This window comes from Acipenser ruthenus, chromosome 24 (assembly GCF_902713425.1).
Source record: "Acipenser ruthenus chromosome 24, fAciRut3.2 maternal haplotype, whole genome shotgun sequence".
Lineage (NCBI taxonomy): Eukaryota > Metazoa > Chordata > Actinopteri > Acipenseriformes > Acipenseridae > Acipenser > Acipenser ruthenus.
The window spans coordinates 7527984-7554424 of NC_081212.1; the positions used below are offsets into that span (position 1 = coordinate 7527984).

At 41.3% G+C, this 26441-nt stretch overlaps 1 protein-coding gene across 6 annotated transcripts in view; it reads right to left on the minus strand.

Annotated features, from left to right (window-relative positions):
• Positions 1–26441, minus strand: part of LOC117429602 (protein CASP-like) — a 163267-nt gene that overhangs the window by 71004 nt on the left and 65822 nt on the right. For all 6 annotated transcript variants that reach the window (XM_058998296.1, XM_058998293.1, XM_058998292.1 and 3 more), the window contains exons 3-8: positions 25035–25082; positions 16889–16967; positions 9132–9269; positions 7756–7879; positions 3633–3709; positions 2854–2920 (exon numbers count right to left, since the gene is read on the minus strand). In XM_058998296.1, the coding sequence (XP_058854279.1) occupies positions 2854–2920; positions 3633–3709; positions 7756–7879; positions 9132–9269; positions 16889–16967; positions 25035–25082 (533 nt within the window). The remainder of the gene's footprint in view (positions 1–2853; positions 2921–3632; positions 3710–7755; positions 7880–9131; positions 9270–16888; positions 16968–25034; positions 25083–26441) is intronic.

Here is a 26441-nt window from a genome sequence, read left to right on the forward strand (position 1 = left end):
CATGCATTACATTGAAGAAAGAGTTTCCGAATTATAAAAACAATCTGATATCTTGATAAGCAATGGCTGAGTTTAGTTGTGAAGCTCTGTCTAAACAGTGCCAGGGATATTATTTTTAATGTCTTCATATCTGTCTTTTTTCGTGAAGACTACTATACAACTCTACAAGATATGAAATCCCTACTGCTGTACTATCTTCACTACTGGGGGTTGAATTTGGGGGAAGGATGACCCATTTCAGCCACCCCCCACAAAGAAAAAACAGCGTTAAAATGAAAGGTACCGTGAAATCCATCAATCAAAATGCCATCTTTCTGTTTGCACAATGACATCAACAAATAGCCCTCCACTGGGCCGGACACACAGAGCTCCTTTTCAAAGTGGCAGAGAGCTTGTGTATACAGGCCCACAGCTGTCTGCTGCAGTATGCAGCCGCCAATGAAACCCTTATTCTTTATCTGGGGAAGCACCAGATTTCAGAGTGTCCACTTCACAGTATTATTAGAAAAGATAACCGGGGTGGTCCCGCAACCACTGGGCAGAAACACAATACAAACAGCCTGGCCCCTGCTGCTCGCTTCACCATGCTGGAGATTGAGGAAATCTTTACATTCATTATGCAATACCATTGTCTAAGGAAGGACTGTACCTTCAACACATAAAATCGCACGTTGTTTTTTTTATTGTTATGGTTATTGGGACAAAACTTCATAACGATAACAGCTGAATACTTCAGTTTATAGGAACATTTCACTGATCAGAATATAATAATTCTCATTAATTAAAGCTAATTAACATGAATAGTAAGTTTCATGACAACCGGATAAGCGTTTTTCCAGATATACCCACGTTCGTAAGACCGTCTCCATTATATCCCCTTTGCAGGGGATAACAATAATACAATTGACTCCTGATTTCCTTCATAAATGTACATTCCTTAAATAAAAAATGGAAGGATATGATACTGCTTTTAAATGACTTTATTGATAAGCTTTATTTTAGTAATTTGTAGTCAACTTTCCTAGCGCCTGTATAAAGCCAGTACTCATATTAACTCAATGCACCGTTTTGAATTCAGCTGCACCTCCGAACTAGTGTATTCTTCCAAACATATTTTACATCTTGGTTCTCTGACTGTCAGGAGATGCCAGGCTGCTATAAACTTGACCCTGCTTCACAACAGCAAGCGCCACCCTGCAGGCCTCCTCCCAGTCTCCACTCTGACTGCCATGACCATCAATCTCACGCACACACACAAAGAGAGCAAGCAGCCCTGGCTTCCTGGAGTGTGGAGAGCTCACAGACACTGTGGCTCTGGATCCCAGATAGACAATGAGATCTGACACGACACCCAGCACAACACCTGGACTACTGACAGGTGAGCTTGTGCGCTTTTCACAGCCGCTACAGCAGAAAGTAGTACTGACACGGCTTTAAGAACGCACTTTCAAACATATCAACTGTCCTAAATTGCTTGTTAATACCGTACAGTTAAGTACAGCACTTTTATAAAAAACTATATAGCTGTACAAACCACTTTCAGTACATGTCTTGGTGTTTCTTTATACTATACAGAATAAAGACAGCTGGCTTTGTATATATACAGTGCTCCCCCTTTATAACGCTGTTGTCGGGAGCCTCAATAAGTGACTGTGGGGCAAATGAAAGCTATGACCATATAAGCTGCTTCACTGTATAAAAAAGTAACCAAAAGTTCAGCACAATAAAGTGGGGAGCGGGGCTAATGTTAAATGTGTTTTAAAGCACTGGTTAGGATCCCTTTGTCATGAGATTGCCACACTAACATACTGTATTGCTAGGATAGGTAGAGCACAGGAGACAGCGCAGATAGGGAATGAGTTTGTTCAACATGCTCCATGGTGTTGGGCAATGCTGAAAGGCTTCAGGCTATTCACTGGGGAAGAGCAGTAGCACTCCAGTGTGGTTATCTGGAGAAACCCCAGCACTGTGGTGACATGGGGCTTGTTCACTTCAAAGCAGTGCAAGCAGCCCTGGCAAGCACCTCTTTTATTTGGTTACTGAAGCTATAATTAAGAAGCTTCCAAAAGCTGGGTGGTAAGCCCCAAAATAGCCTTGGGGCTCAAATGCAGCAATAGGCAACATAGTTGTGTGACAGCTCGACATGTAAATTACAGCCTTGGCCCAACCACAGTGTGAGAGGGAGGGAGTGCTTCGGAGGGAGCAGCCATTTCCACTCTGGGGAAATATTACACCTCATTGCCACACTACTGCAACCCACTTGTCTGAACTGATGGTGGTTTATCTGGCGTGCAAAAAAATAGAATCGCTCCATTCCAACCACCCAAGAGTATGAGTAAAATGTTACTTTAGTAACTGTTTTGTACCATCTGCAAACCTTTTGATCAACATAAATTTAGTTTAGCTGTTTTCATTTCAGAATATATTCTTTGGTGCAGGAAATTGTACATCAGTTGCCCAAAACACTTTCCTAGCAGAGACCTGAATAGCCAAGCCCTCCTCCAGAGCAGTGTCTAGGGGGGAGATTACTGAGCTGTAGTGGGCCGGGCTTGATGGGAAAAGATGGATTGAGCGACATGCATAACGTGAAATTGAAGCAAGCCATGTGCTGTTAAAATAATCCCACTGGTAAATTTCTTCTGGAAAGCTCTACCTTAGTGGGTATAATGGACGGTACATCCTGACATTTCTAATAGTACTGTATATTAAAGTTTACCACAGTATATTTGCACGTTTCCCATGGTTATATGATGCATTTCCCATAGTTTACCAAGCATAAAAAGAAAAATAAATCCAAACTCCATCATAATGTGGATACAATGTGTTAATGGAGACTGAGCTCCAAAGACTCACTTCGCTGTGGTTTCTTCATCATATTTTGACTTTAGATCGAACAGCTCTGCCTGAGTCGAGTCCAGTGCTGAAAAGAGATTGTAGAAATGTTAATAGTACATGAAGATGAAGTAACCAACTGCAGCAAAGAAAAACTAAACTGATTCCTTTTTATCTTTTTACTTATTTAGACAGTTACTTAAAGTTTCAATCTTATGCAGTGAAATTATGTAATGAAAATGCCCTCTCTGAGGTTGTAGCTGTCTGCAATAAGTGTTACTGCACAGACACACCTGAAGCCATACTTCAGAATAGCTAGGCAGATTTTCAATTGACTCTAATTAGTTTAATTAGTGCAATGTGTCCTTCAACACCACTTTACAGCAGACATGCCATCTAAACTGTCAGAATTATTTTTGGTTTGGAGTTTTTCCAAAACCAGGTGTAAATTTGACTGCAATTATTTAACTGTCTGAAAACTTGAGATACCACTGTATACTATCCATAACTACAAAAACACTAAACAGTGGTACATTTAGAAATACTAAAAGAAAATGCAATGGCCAAAGTTAAATAAGTCTTTCTCAATGTCTAAAAGACATTTTGTAAAATTCAGTGACAGACATTTTGACTAAAAGTCTTTCTGGATGTCTGAAGACATGGAGAAAAACTTTCTGTCTAAATGTTTGTCATTGAATTTGATATAGTTTCTAAATGTAACCCTTTTATTTTCTAGGACACTTGGATAAGCAGGGTGCAGTGTTTGGCTGTGTTGTGGCTCCGGGGCTGTGGGCTCGTACCTGACTGCAGTGAATGGCTCTTGTGTTCTGCCTCATCCAACCTGGAGGACAGGGACTCCTGTGCCTCCTGCAGCTTCCTGAAACACAGAGCGAGAGAGAGAGAGAAGGATCCAGATCAGCTCAACTAAACAAGCGGTGCCATCACACTTCCACTGGAGTAGCTACACTGCCTCCCAGTCCCTCAGCTCTAATCACAAGGCCAAACTGCTTACCTCCGAGTTCCTTATCCCTAAAAACTAAGCCACACTACCCCCTAGTCCCTCAGATTTAACTACTAGGCTGCACTACCTCCTAGCCCCTCTTCTCTAACAACTAAGCCACACTACCTCCCAGCCCCTCTTCTCTAACAACTAAGTCACACTACCTCCCAGTCTCTCAGTTCTAACCGCTGTTTGAAATGTTTAAGTATGATCTGGAAACCACATCCCCATGGCCAAACTTTCCATTTTTGTTTTATTGGACCTACATAATGGAACTCCACCAAGAGCATCATAGAATACAGTTGGATACCCAGTTTGAAAAAAGCGTCTGATGTCTATCATCCTGAAACCAAAAAGGTTACACAAGTCAATATGGTACCCATATAAGGTTGGAGGTCAAGATCAAAACAATGCATTTCCCCCTAGGTGTTTATAATCTAAAAGCCAGCAGAAATGAAGCATGTACCTCAAATGAAGTGCCTAGGAAGTTCTGTAAGGAGTTTATTTTACACTTTACTGAGTGTGGGGCTGAAAGTGCAGGAAAGGGCCTGTCTATAGCAGAGCTTCATCTCTTTCACAGGGGGGCCTCACCGAGGAGGTCAGGTCTCAGGAGACTGCCCAAGCCACAGGTATTAAAACAAACAGCAGTGATTTGCTGCGATTGAGTGTCGGTTCTGGGAAGTGCAGCGGCAGTCCTTATCCGTGACTCATAAGGCCACATCCTCGGCTGCTCTTTGAAGCCCTTGCCTTGCTGATCAGCAGCTTGGACTGCCCTAGTGAATATAAATAAAAACACGCCGGGGCCTTTGTAGCAAGCGCCAACACAAACGGGCCGGCCGGATATCCTGAGAGCACAACCCTTACAACGCAAAGCGCAGGCCATCTCTGTCCCCTTAGCCAGATTGTGGAGCTTGTTTTTTTTCAATCTAATAACCAACCCTTTAAAAACATTTCCTGACCTTATTAAAAAAGGCATTGATAAAGACTTCTAGTCAAAACGCCTCATATCATTTTTAGTTTCTTTTAGTATTTTTAGACAATCCGTTATCACTTTCTCGTACTGAAGATTGTTTTGTTTTAATTTTGACTGGATTGTGTAACAAAGTTAGTGTAAGTCTTATAAGAAACTGAACGGTTGATCTGATCAGCCTGTACCCTAATAGACCACATTTATATTATTTAGAGCATTTTACAGTACCAGCATATTAACCCTGGATTGCATCAACCATTTAGAGGTAATCCCTAGATAACTATGGGTGGGTAGTTTGTGCAATCCAGGATACATCCCCATTGCTGTAAAACACTAACAAACCCAGTGTAGATTAACTTAGACAAGTTTTGATTAGTGACTCATGTGTTTCAAAATACAGTGACTGCCGTCCAGTGAATGTATAGTGTGGTGGCTGGATAAAAGGACTTCATCAAGTCAAAGTAAAAATAAAAACAGCAAAAACGAGAGGGGAATTGCTATTCTAAACAAGGTGTCTCCACATTCTAAACCAGAAAGTGTCCAATTAAAGGAATTATAGCACAAATATCTGTTTGAAAAACAGTCTTCTGCTGCAGGCAGCCCCTCAAGAGAGATCGTTTGAAACGTTTAAAAACCAACACACACCTGTGGGCCAATTCAGTTAAGAGGCTTGCAATGCTCAGAAACCACAACAAAACTGAAGGAAACACAGCCCTGCGCTGCACAGCAGGAAAGATCCACAGTAACCGAAGCCTGTGTGTGAATTGATCTTATTTGCACTCCATTTTAAAGCTGCAGTGCCCCATAACCACAGTGACTAAAGCAGAGACAACTTGATACTCTTGTTCTTTATACTACCGTGGCTATATTCATACTTCTTGCTAGCCATTCAGTTCCATTTCATCACAATCAGTTTAAAGTATATGTGGAATTAATCCACTTCCGCCATATTTCCATCTGCACAATGAAACCAGTCTGTAAAACTTGTTTCAATATCAAACTGCGGCTGCCTGCCGGCTCCATCTGCAGTCTGCAGGGATGGTAGTAAGACTCGCATTGCATAGCAGTTTAACCCGTTCCAGGTTTTAATGCAAGCTTGATCAGCCACAGTGTACAGGTAACAAGCTCAGGTGTGTCTTAACTCACAGCAAAATCAGGATTAGATCAAACTGCTATCCAATGGAAGCCTTATTTCCATCCCTGGTCTACAATCCAATCTGCAATTGGATGTTACGCAAAGGTCAAAGATCACTTGTATGTATCTAGTCTGATTGTCATTTATAAATGAATTCACCTACCTGCAATATTTCTCTGATAGGATAATGAATTCAAAGATCTCCGTTTTCTCATTGGACGCTCATTACGTACATTTCTCCATCAAGATGACTGGGCCAAAGCAGATTTCAAACTCTTACTGTTAAGAGTCCCAGTTCACATCATGTTGCTAAGACTGCCAGTTCAATTCATGTTGCTAAGAGTGCCAGTTCAAATCATGTTGCTAAGAGTGCCAGTTCAAATCATGTTGGTATGAGCTGGACATCAGGTCACCCCTTTAACTCAATTCCAGTGGCAAATGGAAACATGGCATGTTCGAAACTCATTTAGCATGTTCAGGCCTTTCTGTCCCGACAGCGTCTCCCCTCTACATACTTCACTGTTGCGGTCTGTTTTTTGTTCCCACAATAGAATAGATAGTGGGTGCTGTAGGGGGAGCTTGTATTTGGAAATAAATCCTCCAAATCATCTGAGCTATTACAGCTTTTGCCTGCGAGTTTGGAATCAATGCCTAAGCAGATTAAATCACGATTTACATGAAAATGATCGTGAATGTTGTTAAAACTGAAGCGACAGGGCCATGACAGTAAGTAACCAGTTGATTGTAAGTACGTCACCCCTTATTGTGAAGCACTTGGAACGTCTTCATGGTGATAAGGATGGAATCGTGGATCAAACATTAGGAGGCAGGTAATCAAGCATTAAGCCCAACCAACAGCACTGATCAGGATTAGGGATGACTAGTCAAACAATACAGAACAAGCATTAAGGCCCAAATGTAAACAAACATGGAATTACAGGCATTTGAGGGGATTATGGCTTTAGGAGTTGACTACATTTTGTCCCACATAACCAGTGGTTCAGGTGTCTGAGAGCTCCCGGACTTCACAGAGAGACAGCTGCCAGCCATTCCTCACCGCGAGTGAAGCATGTTTTATAAACCACTACCTGACACCTGTGCTGCTTTTCAAAAACACCAGGGCTGGGACTGGCAGGCTCAAGCAACTGAAAACCCCAGGAGACAGTGCCAGGTCTAATTAGCACCATCCTTTAAGGCTGCCAGTGTGAAAATTGACACTAGAGGTTCAGTATATGCACTGGTCACTGGTCACCCTGAAACAGCGAGCTTGAGAGACATTTCCTTATTAATACCTGGGATAATACAAAATAATAATAATAATAATAATTTATTTCTTAGCAGACGCCCTTATCCAGGGCGACTTACAAGATATCACATTATTTTTACATACAATTACCCATTTATACAGTTGGGTTTTTACTGGAGCAATCTAGGTAAAGTACCTTGCTCAAGGGTACAGCAGCAGTGTCCCCACCGGGGATTGAACCCATGACCCTCCGGTCAAGAGTCCAGAGCCCTAACCACTACTGAGGAAGAAGCTTTAAACTAGCTATATAGGTCATTTTGGAACAAGACAACTTCCTGCTAACTTCATTGGCCAGCTGTAGTAGTAGGTTCAGGTATGTGCAAACAACAAAGTCAAAACAGTAACTCAGCAACTTTGGGGAAATTAGTTGTTTTAATGATACCAGAAAATGATACCAGAAACTTCAGACAGCCAGGATGCAAACCTGCAATCCCCTGACTGCACACCACGTGGCCGTGCCTTTACCAGGTGAGCCACTCTGAGATCTTGTAGCCCCCCACCACCCCCCTCACCTCTCCTTCTCTGCATAGTCGTTTTGTAGTTGCTGTTCCTTCTCAAGCGCGAGGGTCTCTGCCTGGGTCTTCAGTGTCTGCTCGTACTCCCGGATCTTCTCTTTAAGTGCTTTAATTGTGACTTCTACAGAGGAGAGAGAGAGAGAGAGAGAGAGAGAGAGAGAGAGAGAGAGAGAGAGAGGGAGGGAGGGTGAGCAGGGCTGTGAAAGCATTTGCTTCTGACTGAGAGCTCTCTGTTTTCAACTCTTTTTTTTTTCCTCCCTGTGATTTAAACTCCAGCGTTTCAACCCTGACACATAATCAATGACAACGAGTCCCTTCAGAGACCTTTTACTCCTTAACTGTTAAATTGAACTTTAAACGTTTAGGTTGTGGAGGATCAATGGCTTCAGCTAGGGAGAGTGTGTGTGTTTGGGGAGGGGGTGGGCGGGAGGAAAATCAATGTCAAAATATAATATTGCCGCTAGCGAGCGGTCTCAATTAGCTCTCGCCGGAAGGGAGATTAATAAAGTCCCCATGCGCAGGTGGAGCGCTCATGTCGGGACAGGCTTGCTCGATAGCTGGACAGTCCCACAGCTGGCTTTGTAACTGACACGGATCAGGGGAGTGTTTATTTCTGTAAACTGCTGTATCCAGGCAAGCAGATTACTCAGGGCTGGAGAAACACCGCCTGCTCAAAGTTTATTAAAGAATCTTCTAGGAGATCACTTTCGTTTCAGTGCATATTATAAAACAGGTGGGTCTGCTTTAACCCATCATTATAATTCTTACTCAGGTGCACACTGTAGAGTATGCTTTCTTACTCATATTTATAAAAACAAGGCTTTTCTGGAGGGCTACCTTTTTTTAATAGGATCAGCTAAATTATGTATACACATTTATATACACTTCTATGAATGTTTAAATTTGTAAAGCACTTCTGAGTGGTTGTGAGTTCTGATTTTATAATTAATAATTTGCATATATAATTAATAAACTGCATATATAATTAATTGCAGCTGGATTCTAATTATATCAGAATCCAGCTGCAAAACCTTTAAAGGTCACGGCACCATAGGATTTCTTTGGAATCAGAAATACTAAAATAAATAAATTCTATGACAAAACTAGAGGTCTTTTTCAGTTGTCTTCAAATGGTTGGAAGACATTAAATTCTTTGGGATCAGAAAGTACTGAAAAGAAGCCGGAAACTAGGATTCTACAAGCACAGATTCACATTTAAATTCAGTGCTGTGAGCAATAGGATCACTCAGAATGAGTAAACACCATACAAAGAGGAAAAGAGAAGGTCAAAGAAATGACATTTGAATTGAACAAACCAAATTCCTACACTGACGCAATGGAGAGCACCCCTGGGTATAGGGGGATAGACGCACCCTGATTCTTGACCTCGGCGAATTCCTTGTTGTACTCCTCCAGCGTCTCGCGCAGCTTCTGGTTCTCGGTCTCAATGTCGTGCATGCGTTGCACCTTCAGCTGGAGCTGCTGGCCCAGGTCTAGTGCTGGCACCGGATCTGCAGAACAGCCCAGAGCAGCACAGTCACACACACAAAGGCAGAGAACATCACTGCACAAACCCCAGGACTGAATCTGCTTAACGTCCTACATCATCTTAAACTGAATATATAATGTAGTCTGTAACTAGAAAACCCATCATGAGAAGCACTACAATAGAGTGCAGAGATTTTTTTTTGTTTTTTTTTTAATTTTGGGGGATTAATACACTTCCTGATCAATGCAATTGACTGCAGATTTGTTCTTGGGTTACAAAGATTTATTTTGTTTGATCCCACACTGACAAAAAACGATCAGCCGTTTAACGTTTAATCATAACAGCACATCTTCAATGAAAAAGATGTATATATTAATAGTTCAAACTTCAAAAATGAAGGCACTAGCAACACCGTTTGTCTACTTGATCTTCATTATTAAACTAAATTAAGGTAAATAAAATTAAAAATACTTAATAGAGGTGTTTTGCTATGGTTTATACAATCCATGGCAGTTTTTTTTCAAGTTTTTGTGTTGATATTTTATATAAAGAAGTGCAAATAACAGCCTGTTTTTGAAAAAGACATTTAATTTGAAGGTTTAATGCATTTCCATTATTATCTATGGGCAATGAAAATGATATAAGTAAAATGAAACACCTTAACACATTTAAAGCTACACATTATTTTAATAATATCCTACGACGCATTAACTTCTACTGCTACTGCTTGAAGAAAGCAAGAAGTTGGGATAAGTTCTTAATGTGGATTGAAGACTACAGATTAAGAGAGGAACATTTGTTGTTTTACACAATTGAACTAAAATATGCTGTATAAAACTATGAATATTAAAACACTGTGAATAATGTATCATGCCACTGTATATAAATCATGTTCATTACATACTAGAAGCTCCCAGTGGATGAACACGAGCACTCCGAGAGAGAGGGAGAGACAGAGAGGGAGAGCACCCGTCACATTCCCACCCCACAGTCTCAGACCTCAGAGAGGGAGAGAGAGACAGAGAGGGAGCGCACCCGTCACATTCCCACCCCACACTCTCAGACCTCAGAGAGAGAGGGAGAGACAGAGAGGGAGAGCACCCATCACATTCCCACCCCACACTCTCAGACCTCAGAGAGAGGGAGAGAGGGAGAGAGAGACAGAGAGGGAGCGCACCCGTCACATTCCCACCCCACACTCTCAGACCTCAGAGAGAGAGGGAGAGACAGAGAGGGAGAGCACCCATCACATTCCCACCCCACACTCTCAGACCTCAGAGAGAGAGGGAGAGACAGAGAGGGAGAGCACCCATCACATTCCCTCCCCACACTCTCAGACCTCAGAGAGAGAGGGAGAGACAGAGAGGGAGAGCACCCGTCACATTCCCACCCCACACTCTCAGACCTCAGAGAAAGAGGGAGAGAGAGAGGGAGCGCACCCGTCACATTCCCACCCCACACACTCAGACCTCAGAGAGAGAGGGAGAGACAGAGAGGGAGAGCACCCGTCACATTCCCACCCCACACTCTCAGACCTCAGAGAGAGAGGGAGAGAGAGAGAGGGAGAGCACCCATCACATTCCCACTCCACACTCTCAGACCTCAGAGAGAGAGGGAGAGAGGGAGAGAGAGACAGAGAGGGAGCGCACCCGTCACATTCCCACCCCACACTCTCAGACCTCAGAGAGAGAGGGAGAGACAGAGAGGGAGAGCACCCATCACATTCCCACCCCACACTCTCAGACCTCAGAGAGAGAGGGAGAGACAGAGAGGGAGAGCACCCATCACATTCCCACCCCACACTCTCAGACCTCAGAGAGAGAGGGAGAGACAGAGAGGGAGAGCACCCATCACATTCCCACCCCACACTCTCAGACCTCAGAGAGAGAGGGAGAGAGGGAGAGAGAGACAGAGAGGGAGCGCACCCGTCACATTCCCACCCCACACTCTCAGACCTCAGAGAGAGAGGGAGAGACAGAGAGGGAGAGCACCCATCACATTCCCACCCCACACTCTCAGACCTCAGAGAGAGAGGGAGAGAGGGAGAGAGAGACAGAGAGGGAGCGCACCCGTCACATTCCCACCCCACACTCTCAGACCTCAGAGAGAGAGGGAGAGAGAGAGAGGGAGCGCACCCGTCACATTCCCTCCCCACACTCTCAGACCTGAGAGAGAGAGGGAGAGACAGAGAGGGAGAGCACCCATCACATTCCCACCCCACACTCTCAGACCACCCTCAGTCTGCACTGGGATAATGGCTCTATTGTGCTCCTCCTGTATGCTAGCTGCACTAGACGATGGAAACAGAGGAATAGTGACTGGATTGTTTCACTTGAGGGAGCCACATGCAGGGATTTTATTGGAGTAGTTTGGTGTTGCTCAAAGATAATTCTCTCACTTTTGGCAGGATAGCCTATGCACCGCCCTGTGCCTTCTAGCCAATGCCAGCTACCTACATACTGAAGAAGACATTACCCAAACCCTCAGTATGTCTGATTTTGCTTTACCTCAGATTTCATTTCAGCGTTTGAAGTTTGCTTAACATTCCTTAACATTCAAGGCAGCTTGCTGCAGGAGTTAAAGCTCAGCAAATCAGGCCTGCAGTTTCAGACCATTTGATCTAAAGAATTTAGCTCCATTTCAACACACTCCCTGTGGTGTCAAGAAATAACAAAAATCTGTACTGCACTATTTCAGCTACTGATAACTACTGCAAACTGGTACCTGTGCTCTAGGGTATTGTAAAATGGAAGGATAAAGTTTGTTTGGGTCATAAAGGGATACAATAATCCTGTGGGCCCCAACACTTTTGTAGTGGCCCGCTCAATATTAATTGGCGTAAACAATATCTTTTAATATTTATTGCATCTCATAATGATGAACAACATAAAGAAGAAGACGTTTAAATAGGAAGAAATGGGAAGTAGGTAAACAGATGCAAAGTAGGAAAAATGACAAACCTGCACACATGGATCAGCATAGGATTCAACACACATGGAAAAAATATGAATGTGGCAATAGACAAGTTCTGCAAATACACCCTAATTCCATTTCAAGTTAAACATCCCAGTAAGTATTTCATTTGCGTCGCTTGTAGGCAACATTCCCATCTTAGTTTTATTTGAAAACATTTTTAAAGCAGACAGCAATACTCTTTGGTGACCAGTTAATTGAGTTGGTAATTCCAACGGAATTGAAACACATTAGCTGTTCTCCTCCAGAAACCCCAGGTTGTTATGATGTCCCTTTTAACTTTCAAAGTCAACTGGTGCCTCACTGAAGGTTAGGGGGATGCAGTGAACGCTTGGCAAGCCTGACCGGCATATTAAGAGAGCTCTGTTCAGACATCAGGCGAGCCAACAAGGGGACTGAGCGCCTACAGCAGCTAAGTATTGTTTTGGGACTGCGAGAGGATGTCTGAAGCACCTCCCAGGCTCAACGTTTATTACTGTATTTAAGAAACAACTAATTAACGAACGAGCAAGATAGCGATCAGTGCGTGTCTGGGCCGGGGGAACTTCAACAATGAGTTTCCACTTGCCAAACCTCAAGCCCTACAATAATCCTTACAGAGACAGCGAAAGAGAGAGAGAGAGAGAGAGAGAGAGAGAGAGAGAGAGAGAGAGAGAGAGAGAGAGAGAGAGAGAGAGAGAGAGAGAGAGAGAGAGAGAGAGAGAGAGAGAGAGAGAGAGAGAGAGAGAGAGAGAGAGAGAGAGAGAGAGAGAGAGAGAGAGAGAGAGAGAGAGAGAAACAGGGCTCCATTGAGAAAATGACTTCCTTTCCAGATGTTCAAGGTGTCGTTTTTAAACCCTTAACTGTGCAACAACCAAGGCTACAAAACACTTTTTCACCATGCTTTAGTATACATTAATTTTGAAATGGTTTCCAGACTTAAACTTACTGTAACTGGAGTGTTGTATCCGGCTCCAGTTTTACCCAACTGTTCAAGTACATAACAAAATGATTCCAGTAAATATTACCTAATATCATTAACTGTTATTCTGTAGGGATCACATTTTCCTGTTTTGAATGGGATTTATTTTAAGCTAATGAAGGTATTTCATTGCAGCACTTCTGGCGTGTCCTTGCATTCCACTTAAAGAGGTCACATAAAGAAATGCAGAGACACTGAAAACATGAGTGAAAAAGCAGTTACTGCCCCGAGAGAGCCAAAGAGTGAAGAATCTTTTAAAATTCCCAGAAGTAAATTCAGGACCCAAACTCTGCTTTTCCAAACTCATTCCCATTAAATGAATGAATCATTCACTGGTTCTGCACGCATTAGGCATTAACCTTGTATAGGACTGAATACGTCAAGTACTGTTAGGGAAATGTAGGATTCAGTCAAGACTGAATGCATTTGAATATATATTTAAATAACGTTACTTGGTAACTCATCTTTATGTACACTGGTTTCTCTGGTCCTGTACTTGGAGGTACAGTAGTGACCAGTGTGTGTGTGTGCACGCACGTGTGTGTGTGTGTGTTCACAGGGGTGGTCTCGCTACAGACCCCTGCCAGCTAGACAAACCTTTTCATCAGCGCTCATCATCAGTATGCAAATTGCCGTATGACTAATTATGCCCCAATTCCAGTTGATTTTCTTTAATGAGACAGCTGGGTTAATTATGTAATCATATGATTACATTAGCCCAGAGAACCCCAGCGGGAAAAGAGAGAGGAGGGAGAGACAGAGATATGAGGGGGAGGGGGGTGGAGGGAGGGAGGGGAGGGCAGAGAGCATGAAAGGGGAAAAGAGAACGGGAGAGAGATGGAAAGTGAGAGACAGGCAGGAACAGGGAGATATATTAAACTATTTCAGAGACAGGCAACACACCTGGGTTTGAGAGTGCATTTGACTAATACAGAGCAGTGGAAATACAACTTAACAAGCCTCTTGATATGTGGTTATATTTATCATACAGGCTGAAATACAGTTTGGGAAACTTAAGAAAGACTATAACGATGATGGGTAGCATGGGAGACAAGCCTGGCCCAGTGGTTAGAGCTGAGGTACTGGGAGGTAAGCAGTGTGGCCTAGTGGTTTGATCTAAAGGACGAGGAAGAGGAAAGTGTGGCCTAGTGGTTTGAATAAAGGACTGGGAGGTAAGCCGTTAAAGCTAAGGAATTGGGAGGGAGGCAGTGTGCCCTAATGCTTAGAGCTGAGAGACTAGTGGTTTGATCTAAAGGACGAGGAAGAGGGCAGTGTGGCCCAGTGGTTAGAGCCAAGTCACTATAAGGGAGGCAGTGTGGTCAAATGGTTACAGCAGAGGGACTGTGAGGGAGTGTAGCCTAGAGGTTAAAACTGGAACAAGGAGAGAAGTAGTGTGTCCTTAACAGTTCAAGCCAAAAGACTGAGCATATAGCCCCAGCAAAGAGCTGGCTGACCCTGCGTCTTGCACACTGCCAGGGCAGCAGCGGAGAGGTTACTGAGTGGAGGCGGATGGATATGTCTGTGTTCCCAGCGCTCCTGGAATTCTCCCGAGAATGTGGGAAATCGCGGAGGCAACCAAGTCTCGCACTCGCACAATAACACAGCAGCAGAGAAACGTCAGAGCACATGGTAGAAAAGTCTCTAGGTGCCGTTCCTCTGCCTCGGCAAGGCTTCTGCATTCTGTGTAACAGCTTGTTGTAGACTGACTTTCCCTCTACTATAGCAGGGCTGGGGACTCCTAACCGCAACACCCATAATTTACTGATGCACTAAGTGGTTCCCCCATGCAGACCAGCTCAAACAGGCCTGATGTCTGCTGCTCAACTGCAGGGAGGCAGTGAAAATCAGGAGCGGAGTTCCACGGGCAGCAGGATCCACCCACTGTGAAAACTGCTTAAAAAGGACTGCTAACCAAGGATTTAAAATCCACGTTTTACTTCTTATTTGCACTGTCAATATTAATCACATTTTCATGTGTTGAAGATCTCTTGGCTCTTTGCTGGCATTTTCTACTTCTTTTGGAATATGCAGATAAGAGGACACTATAGATGGAAAGTTGCTGCTGCTTCTTGGCATCTCTTCAAGTCCTACAGTTCAAACCACAATCAAACCATGTGATCTACAGCAAAGGTACAGAGATGCAGCAGCTTATCTGAAGTACTGTATTGCAAATATCTGCATATTGAATTAAGGTAAATAAACTAGATAAGAGTGAAAAGATTCTCACCACAATAAAAGGGATTTTGTATTCCAGAAATAGCAAAGAAACTAAATTCATGTACATTACAGAATTTCTTCTTCATTTTCACCCTATCACGGGACAGAAGCTTGCGTACATTTGGAACAGCAACTGAACAGTAGATTAACAAAATGAAACCCCAAGTATATATAAAAATACAACCCTGTGCATTCTTTGTAATTCTAAATGATTTCCAATGATTTAGTTAGTGTTCCGCGGCAAAATAGTAAATGTATACTTACCTTTTCGATTTCTATACTGTGAATTAATGTAGACAAACATTGTGGCTAATTCCTTCATTCAGTGTTGTAATACTTTTTGAATTTATTAGTCTGGCGTTACAGATAATTTACTATTAAATATAGGGCCCTATTCAGCTTTCACTCACAACTGTTATACAAACAACTTTGTCAGAGACATGTAATACTCGCTACAATATCACAAACGAGCAGTGTGTGCATGAAGTAATACAATTGTGACATACAGAACACACCTACATATCTACACACACAGACAGAAGACGTTAACGATGTCTATATATGCATGCTAATTAAGCCATTAATATCAAATGGTCTGCAGCACCCTTTTCTTCTGCAATGCATTGTAGTATACAGTATATGTTTTATTACAAATCACATTAAAACCTGCAGACCCGCGATACTCACTGCACAACCCGCAAAATAAAACGTCTGTGTAAGATTATTTAGGTCAGATTAATTATTTTCTCGAGGAAAACTTGGGACCTATGTAGAACATGAAGTCAAAAAGCATGTTAAATAGTTGTTCTTTAGCACACTCTTCATTCTGGGTTTTATAAGAAGCTAATGTGTCGCCCACAGTGCACCAGATGACATCTCTTAGAACAGTAAGACACCCTTACACACAACCCATTAACGTAGGCTATACTGTTTGACTTATTTCCAGTAACAGCAACACTTTCAAGTTGAACCAGAAATGAGAACCGCTCCAGGGCACAGTGTATCTAAGGCCCTTTATTTTTGGTTTTTATTTTATTTTGAATGTCTTGGGATTTTAATAATAGTTATTGCAAATTCGTGAAAATGAATGATTTCGCAGTTTTCCGGGGATTATTTTGGGGGAAGGACATGAGAGCAGCTCTTCTGCTTCTGACAAGCCGTTGCCGTTCAGCTGTATGATTAAAATAGTGCAGTCATTACCAATGCATTGCTGACAGAAATATATCTGCCACATGTGAAGTCAGGGATTTTTGGGTATATCAGTCATTTTCAGTAAACACATTTCTGAAAACAAAGACCTATAGCTTTAGAGTTGAGAATTTTCTGTAAAAATAAAGGGACTTGACTTTATGTTGTCAAATTTGTTGTAATAAGTAATACGTGTTAAAGCTGACACCAGTGCACAGGAATCAGGTCATAGTGAACAAGCTGTACCCAACTGAAACACACAGGCCAGCGTTACTGAGAGCTGAGAGAAGACAGAGTCTTACCAGGGACATCGATTAATCTTTTGTACACGTTCAAGAAGGCTGCCTCTGCTTCTTTACTTCTTTTACTCAACGCGTCAATCTAAAAAGACAAACAAGAGGGAGTTAGTCCAGGTCTCTGCGGCTGAGTGAGTGGGCTCCTCATTTCACAAAGCATTTACTCATCATTTATTTAACCATTTCTTTCTTGTTTACATAGTTTGATATGTGACAAACCTCTGTAAACTTAAAGGAGCGTTATTTTAAAATCCACCTCTTATTAGCACAACCATTCTATTCCAGCAATTCAAACTGATATTATTGCTGAAAATCAAGATTCTCACTGTTTAGCTTAGCCGGTACTCCATGTTTATTTCTCCAAAAGCTCTCAAGTTTTGTCAAATAAGTTATTGATGAAGCAAAAAATTTAAAATCTCACAATATCGCAATATGGAAATTATTATCGACATTGAACAATATCGATATCTTATCAAAACATCGAAATTGGCGCCCATCACTACTATTACATATATTTAAGAGGAAAATAAAAAAGGTAGATCTAAATACGGTTTTCTGAAGAAAAAAAATGATATATTCTATATCATACTCAAAAACATAATCTGATTTCAACCCAATCCTCATTATCCGTGATTTATGGTGTAATGTAGTTGCCACTGTAAAGAATCAAGTCTTTTCAATCCTATGGGGAGGAAAATAAATATTTTCAGATGTGTTCTGAAACAAAAACATCTGTTGAAATCTAGCAAAAGCCAATTTTCCTCACAGTCTGAGCATATAATATATTCTTTAAAAATTCAGCCAAAAATAAGGTTCTTGTCCTTTAATGAAATTTGCATTTTGAAAGGTTATGAGCCACGGGGCAGGTTACAGTCTAGAAAAAAAGAGATATGGTTAAAGGCTAACAAATTGAAGCATACACAGGACTTCTGAAACAGTACAATCTGACTCCTATCCCAATCCCTTTTAAAATGTGTTTAACACAACTTCACCTGAAAATGCTTTTGTAAGTTATTAGCCTGACTAGGGGTAGAAAGACTACTAATTTGAGTTGAGCAGTGAAGGTAAAAATAGTTGAACAGGTCGACTACTGGCCACTTTAAAAGAAATATGAATAAATCGTGTATATAATCATGTCAGGGGCTCTGTTTGTAAATGCACTAAATTTTAAAACTACTTGGATTTTTTAAAACTATTTATTAATGTTTAAAGTGTAATTTATATGTTCATGGATTGCATCCTAAACTGCTCTTCTGTCTTCTGGTACAGAGCGCCTCCCAATTACTTTACAATCATGAGATTAGTCGGCTACCAGTTTCTGAGGTCAACAGTAACTTTGATATTCAATTAGTTGACGATTCGGGGCTAAAGAAAGAGCTATTTCTAATGTTACAAATTGCCAAGTCTTATAAATGGAAGTACAATCAAAATAAAAAAAAAATAATACGCACTTCCAATATTTTACTGATTATGAGTGTAATAAACCACATTTCACTTCACTTCCTCCTTCTCTGTGCAAGTGAGAAAAGGAGGCCAGCTTAAACCTTTTTTTAACTGGATAAAATACTACAAATGAAAAGGCGTAATAAATCCCACAAATGACAGAAGGACACATTACACTGTATTACGGGTACCCATTTATCGAACGAGAATTTTCGATTTCAAAATAGAAAATCAAACTTATCAGCACTAAAAAAGTATCCTTCCTAGTAGTGATCAGGGGGTACTGTGAAGAATATCCGAGGTGAAGCAGGGAACACTCCAGTCCTGGCCTTCCCTATCTAGGTTTAATGAGGTTTAATGCTCCTCAATCCATTCACAGAAATTGCGGCTTGGCGGAAGGGTGCATTATGGTCTTGAAAGTAGCCATCGCCATCACGGTACAAGTACAACATTGCAGGGTGGACTCGATCCGCACTGACGCTTCTGTGTAAACCAGCATTTGTCCAGGGACTCGGGGTAGACCAAGAGAACATGCCCCATGCCAGGGTGATGCCAATGCCACTCAGGAAGAAGCTGCCTGGCTGTTTAAATCATTTTCAGTAGGGGTCTTACTGTGCAAAGGTCAGTCCATATGCACAGGTAAGTGTGCATATTTTATATATATATATATATATAAAAAGAGGAACTTCCACGAACAGAGATGGATGGAAACCCTACTGTAGCTGACCTGAAGTGCACTGTGATTTCAAAGGGGATTTTCTGCCATTATGGACCGCAGGATTACAGGCTTTGCAGACTTTTTAAAAGCAGGGTGTTACACCCTCTGGCGCGTGGACACTCTTGGAGCCTCTGTTCGACCTTAGAAGACCATTTTTAAAACCACTGAAGCTTTGAAAATCAACGCTTTACTGTATTTTACTCTGCAAACCTACGGTATAAACATTGAAAAGTGTTGGACTGGTGAAATAATGCACTGTTTCAGCACAGTTTAGTACTCAACAGTTTTTATGACACTGACGGCTTTTCAAAATGAAAAACAGTTGCTTCGCACTAATGAATAAGAATACTTGTGCAACTTTGTACAGCTGGCTGCGGTGGGTGAGTTTCCTGATTTAAAGTAGAACCGTAGAATTATTCGTCTGGTTCGTGGAATTATTATTCTGGGTTTTACATGTTTGAATATTCTTTCAAAATTTAATAAGAATATTGGAATATTCTTTTATTTTGGATTAGCTGGAAAACAACATAAAATCACAATAAATAAATCTCAATACTCCAGAACCCCATCAAATGACTTATTAAAGAGAGAAGCACTCTTCTGTACAGTAGAATGTGTGTTGTTTATAAATACTGAATATCATGTTCCTAAAAATAACAGAATCTACTGGATATCCCATGGTCTGATTATAGGAAAGAGATTTGGCTTCTCATTCTCTTGGCTTTCATTGTAGATTCTGATATTTACACCCGCTGCATAATATTTATTACATTTCCAATTTTAAGAGGCTTGCAGGAGATCATTAAGTAAGAGAGCCGTACAGTTCTCCTTGAGCTTAGAAAACACGCAGTCTTTAAACAGAGAGGACGCATTCAAGGCCAAGTGCTGCAAATTGACATTGGCGCCAACAACATGAATACTGATCTTAACTGTCCTCGAACACAGGGACAGCACAGCCAGATAATACCAACAGATGTGTAGTTACTTACATGAATGCAGAGCGCTCCTCTTTTGATTTCATTTCAAAATCAATCAATTGACTTACAAGACAGCCTTAAAAAAAGAGCTGGATGGGAGAGTGAGTGGGCACTGGCTTTGTTAGATTACCTTTTTACAATCCTAACTGGCAAGCTGTTAAAAACCAGTTACAATTATTGCCAACTTAAAGGGTACCTGTAGTGGTAGTGAATATAGAATCATTTCAATAGAAAACATGTGGCTGAAAACTTCTGACACAATTTAAAGCCCAGCTAATGTTCAGTATAAAAGCATTAAAACAACGTTAAGTGTCTATGCATTGGGTCTCTCTTATTACGCACAGGATATGACGTCGGGTCGTTGATTTCCCTATTTCAGAACACTGCCAGTCTACAGCTGCAGCAACAATTTAGGAATAAAGTTATATCTATAATGGGGTCTGTCCCCAGTGGATCCCACAGTAAAAGCACTGCATTATACAATATAATGTTGAAAGATCTAGCATTGAATAACTTTTTCATATAAAATGCCACAGTGTGAAGAACTTGTACATGCACATGTAGTTTGTGTTTATTCCAGTCATGAGGATGGCCTGATATAACCCATCCTCATTCGTGGGATGACGCCAGTGCTCCTCTATTCATCCCCAGCTACGGATGATGTGCTTAATATAACTGGATAAGGCATAAACAACACAATCACTGTTTATTTTGAAGTTATACAACTGCAGTACGTAAACTTGTACTACTGACTTCTAATGAAGGAAGGAATTACACGAGTTAAGAGGCCCTTGTCTGAGTAAATGAGACACTCGTGAGCCACTGTAGACATTCGCTTGAGAAGACAAGCAGGTTATTTTAGTGCCCTTAAAGCTCGAAGGCCAGCATTATTCTTCTTTTATTAAATCCCATCTGCACTTATTTTTCTTATCCGAGATTTCCTGCCTATATATAAAGAACAGCAACTGACCAATTATGTGTAGCCCTTCTGTTCTTTACTTTTAGAGCTCAGTATTAAGTTGCTGGGTAATGACAGCGCTGGAGAGCTGAGAATGGAGTGTTTAGACTAGTGCTTACTATTAAGGTGAAGGGTAATGACAGCGCTGGAAGAATTAAGTGTTTTATGGAGCATATTTGCCCCCCTAAAAAGGTTCAGAACAAACCAAGTTTTAAAAGCAAGCTGTGCTGGGGGGGCGTGCAGACCAGGGTTACTGAAGGATGTCTCCAGAGGGCTTCTCACAGGGTGCTTGTGCTAACTTGTGTGCTGACTTTTAGGCAGCAGTGTGGAGTAGTGGTTAGGGCTCTGGACTCTTGACCGGAGGGTTGTGGGTTCAATCCCCAGTGGGGGACACTGCTGTTGTACCCTTGAGCAAGGTACTTTACCTAGATTGCTCCAGTAAAAAACCCAACTGTATAAATGGGTAATTGTATGTAAAAATAATGTGATATCTGTATAATCTGAAATAATGTATAATGTGATATCTTGTAACAATTGTAAGTCGCCCTGGATAAGGGCGTCTGCTAAGAAATAAATAATAATAATAACAATAGGGACCTTTGATAGAAATCCTTAGGGACGACTAGAGGCTTGAAGGGGGAGGGGATGAGGAGTGAAATGGCAGAAGTGAGATAGACCGAGAGCACAAGGAGGAAAGAGGAGGAGAGAGACAGAGAGAGAGATATACACTAAAAGATGGGTGATTCTGTGCAGCCAGAGCATCAAACTTACAATGGTAATGGTAAGTGCTATGCAGATATCTTTCCAGCCCATTTCACTGCTGTTTTATTGGTTTGGGTGGCTTGCTTTCCCACAGCTTTCCTTTATGCTACCCACTATTGGCCAATCGTAAGCAGGCACCAGTAATCAGAACCCTAAATGTATGTTTAAAACCCATTCGTTTAAAGGTTAATGGTGTGCAAAATGCTACTTTTGCACATTGTTTAATGGGAGTTCTAGTCATTTATCCCAAGTTCTTGCATTAGGCAGCACAGGCAACACAGGCAAGTTGTTCTGTCTTTCTTTCTTTCAGGTGCAATCATTAAGCAAGCAGAGATGCAAGGAAACAAAGATTCTGTTTCTCAACACCAATTAAACTTTCTCCATGTTTTCAATTAAAGTGGAACTGTCTCTCTCAGCATCTTTACATGCATTTTAAATTAGTATTGTACTAAAATCCATAGAAATATCCTGTATATGATTGGCCATATGATGAATAGGAGTATGCATCAATTTCTAAGTGGTGTATGCCAGTGTTATCCAGAATATTTGTAGAATTCTTGGGATTTCTACCCAAATTTGCAGTGAAAAATGGGGAACTGGAGAGGAACAGCATATTCCACATCAAACACAATATGCAGAATATATATTCCATGTATTCATACCAAATGTAGCATACTGCAGTATGCAGAATACCAAGTGCATGTAAACGTACTGACTGTCTGACCAAGAGCAGGCGTGCTTTGTGGTTAGAGCTGTGGACTGGGAGTCAGAAGATCCGGCTCAGGCACCGACTTACTCAGGTCAGTTAAATTGCTTTAAGGGTAAGTCACAAAGAGAATTCAAGAATACGTTCATATACAACTTTAGCTAAATCTGGGAAGTGGAGAATGAGGGGGGTTTAGTGGAAGATTCCAGGGACAGCACAAGTTATGCTCTGGGTAATAAAGGGTGCTTTGGCCACAGTCCAGACTGGCTCTGAGCAGCTGTGTGTAAGCTAGAGCAGAGTGAATGAATGAATGAGAGAGAGAGAGAGAGAGAGAGAGAGAGAGAGAGAGAGAGAGAGAGAGGCAGTGATTAATGACCTGCTGAGTCCCCCTCCTTCTCTCACTCTCACACGTCTCCCCTCTCCCCTCAGACCAGGGGAGTTATCTGCTAGATATCTGAGTAGAATTGAATTTGGCTTCCCTCTCGACCGTTCATTTCCTATGTGACGGAAGGTTATATCCTCTCTCTGCGCTACAGGCCATGAGAGCAGCTGCAGTGGCGGGGAAAAGCAGAGTGTGTTTCCAATTACCAGGCCAGGCCTGCTCCTGAACCCTGCAGGTGTGCCAACACAGCACTCCAACACACCACAGTTATCAACACTCTTTATACTGTTAATAGGTAAGAGTTTAAACTTTACCCAACTGTTCCAAATGTTTGCATAGAAAGTCAAATATAAATGTTGTACACCCCATATTATTAGAAGGTCACGTGCCTTTAGCAGCATAAGAACATTTACGAACGAGAGGTAGCCAGTCGGCCTATAAATGCTTCTCCAGTTCTTAGAAGCTGATGTCCCAAAACTCTGTCTTAAAGGATCCCAGTGAATCAGCATCAACAGCATGGCTAGAGGACCCATTCCACACCACCCAAGCCGGTCTCCTCTTAATTTCCAACAGTGTCCTCTGGCCTTGGTTTCTGTGCTGTGTTGTTTAGGGTTAACTTTGTCAAGTCCTTTCAAGATGTTAAAGACTTCAGTCAAGTCCCAGTTTGTTTTAGGCTAAATCAGGTGTGTAAGATTATGTTTCAGAGAAATGAAGCACAAGACAGATAAACCAAAAGTATACAAAAAAAACATAGCACTGCACATACACATAAATATAAGCTCATCTGTAAACAAACAAAACAATAATAATAATTTCATATTGAAAAATACTGAAACATGAAGTAGCTTGATAGAAATCAATAGAAACACTTTAATGGTGATTTAATATTACAATTATGTTTTTCATGGGATCCTAGAATTCTAGGGCAGCTTCAGAAAGGAAAATGTCACGAGGCTTGCACTTACTCATCCTTGTCAGTATCTCAGACAATGCCTGATACATTTTTTTAATGCATCCTTTTCAAAATTCCAGCCAAAAGCCTCCTGTGTATTGTAAAGCTTAGTGATTAAAAATATCCTCTTTGACCCTATTAATTAAAGATTTAGCTTGTTGGGTGCAATGCACATTCCTGTTTACTTGGCTTTTATGGGACTGAAGCGCTCATCAGTTCCGATTGTTTTGTTTTTTTTAAGGGATGCAATTTAAACATGGCTGGAAGCTAGAAAGCTTAATAAAAGGACACAAATAATGTCTTTCCTCACTGAATGCCCTGCTGGGGACAGTATTAAGAGTGATCTGGGAACACAGGCAGTTGATCACCACACAGGAACACAGCGAATCTAGGGCAAACAAACCAGGGGAGGGGGGCGGGGGCAATCATGAGCCACCACATATTATTGCAGGGCTCGGACTCACTGTGATATTTACTGTGCTAGTCTTCACTTGAAATGGGATCATCTGATAGTTTCATGCTGTGTAGGACTGCTAAGAGTCGTGTGTTGATAGCCCAGGAGCACAATACACACCCCCGCCCCCAAGAAGAATAACAACACCATAAAACTACCAGGAATGGAATTAACTATGGTTCAGGTACAGTAGGAACAGTTCAACTACACGTTATGGGTTGAAAAACTACATTTCAACATTGCACTGCTGCAACTCACAGCCTTAGGAACTTAAAATGAGGGCACACCCAGGCTTTAAAATCAATTACTTGCCTTAGCAATATTATCACTTTGTTTTACAGTGCTTTCAACAGTGGCAAAATATGTATGAAGCAGTTAAACCATTTAATATATATATATATATATATATATATATATATATATATTGAGCTGGTTGTAAAATCGGCTTTAAACAGAACCTTCGTTCAAACCTTAACTATGTCTACATGACCGCACAGACATAATATACATACACACACATGTTTGTATTCCTTTATTTGTGGGGACTCATTGACTCTCACTATATTTTTATTTACTATTTCTAACTCCAGTCAGACAAAACTCCACACAGGGAGTATTTAGTTCTTAAAAAGGTGTTTTATAAAGTGGGGACATCCTCACTATCATTGTGGGGACATTTTCTCACATTTTGTCCCCACTTTTATAGTACTACATGCCCACACTGACACACACACACACACTGAGACACACACACACACACACACACAGACACACACACACACATCCTCTCTGGTACTCACCTCTGCTTGGAAGCTCTTCAGAAGTGGAGCTGCCTGCTTTCGCAGATCCTGTAAAAACAAAAGGAAACAGACCGTCAGCCCCTCAGCAACAGCATATTCTTTAACACAAGTGGGGGGAACACTCTTTTCTCAGTATTGTAATACAGGCAGAATATTTTTGGTAATAATCTTTTTGCAGGGACAAATATAATTCGAACAAACACAGCTTGAAATGAATTCGGCAAAAATGACCGTGTCCGTTCATATAATGGTATTAAAAACATTTGTATCAAAAAGGACACCAAGGCAGTAATGGAGTCTGAAATAACACAAGTACACAGAAGAGTGTTTCTCTCCCTTCTCAAACTGGTAATTGGTAATTGGTAAAGCTTTATTTTGAGTGGCAAATTATATTTTTATATATATATATTGTAACACATCAGGGAGGGGGTTAGTATCCTCCCTGAAGAAAACATGTGCGTATGCACATTTTGTTTAATTGTTTTATTATTTTGGTAATTTGTTTATTGTTTAATTATCACCCGCACCTGATATTTATTGTAAATTAATGCCAGGCGCAGGGTATTTGAGACGTGCAGCTTGTCTGCACAGGGCTGCTGAGTAGAAGGAGGCAGAAGGTGCGCTCTGCTTCCGAGCAGTCAAAGTACTGAATTAAAACGTATGTGGTTTCCAGTGTTTTTATGACAGGTAAACGGCGTAGCCGTCCTGCGAGCTAGTCAGGGACCTGCATGAAATGTTTAGTTAGTGCTCGAAACGGAGCTAGGTGTTTTGTTTCGTTTTGTTCATTTATTTGTGTGTATATTAAAAGTAGCGCGTAAGCGCTTGAAAATCCATTTCTTGTGTCCTGGGTCCTGCTTTTAAAGGGGCAACGAACGACCGTGAGTGCCGGCCGGTTACAATATATATATAATTATTTATTTTTTTAATTTAATGTACTGGTTTTGAACACTTGACTCATATGGTGATGTTTTCATGTTTTGTTTCCTAGATATAGTTTTATTTAGCATAACCAATCCCCAGTCATTAATGGTGAAGACTGTTTATAGCAAGTCACAATTAGGTAAGTAATTCCAAAAATATACTGGCAAAAAGGTAGCTGTAGGGTGTACTGTACATACAGACATGGATACAGGTTGAATCAAGTCTTTGGGCTGAGACAGACAACTGTTTTTCAACATGACATGTTGCTGCTCATGCACATTTTCATGAAATTCAGGCGACAGGTTTCAAAGATATAGCCTTCAGCCAGAGTAAATTTTCTATTCACACACAATTAATACAAACCCCTAGACCAGTCTGAGCAACATCTATTAGGGGAAACAGACTGTAAAATCATCTCTGCGGCCTGCTCTCTGTGATAGACAGTATGTATAAACAGACGGACATGCGATAAATAAACTGATCTAT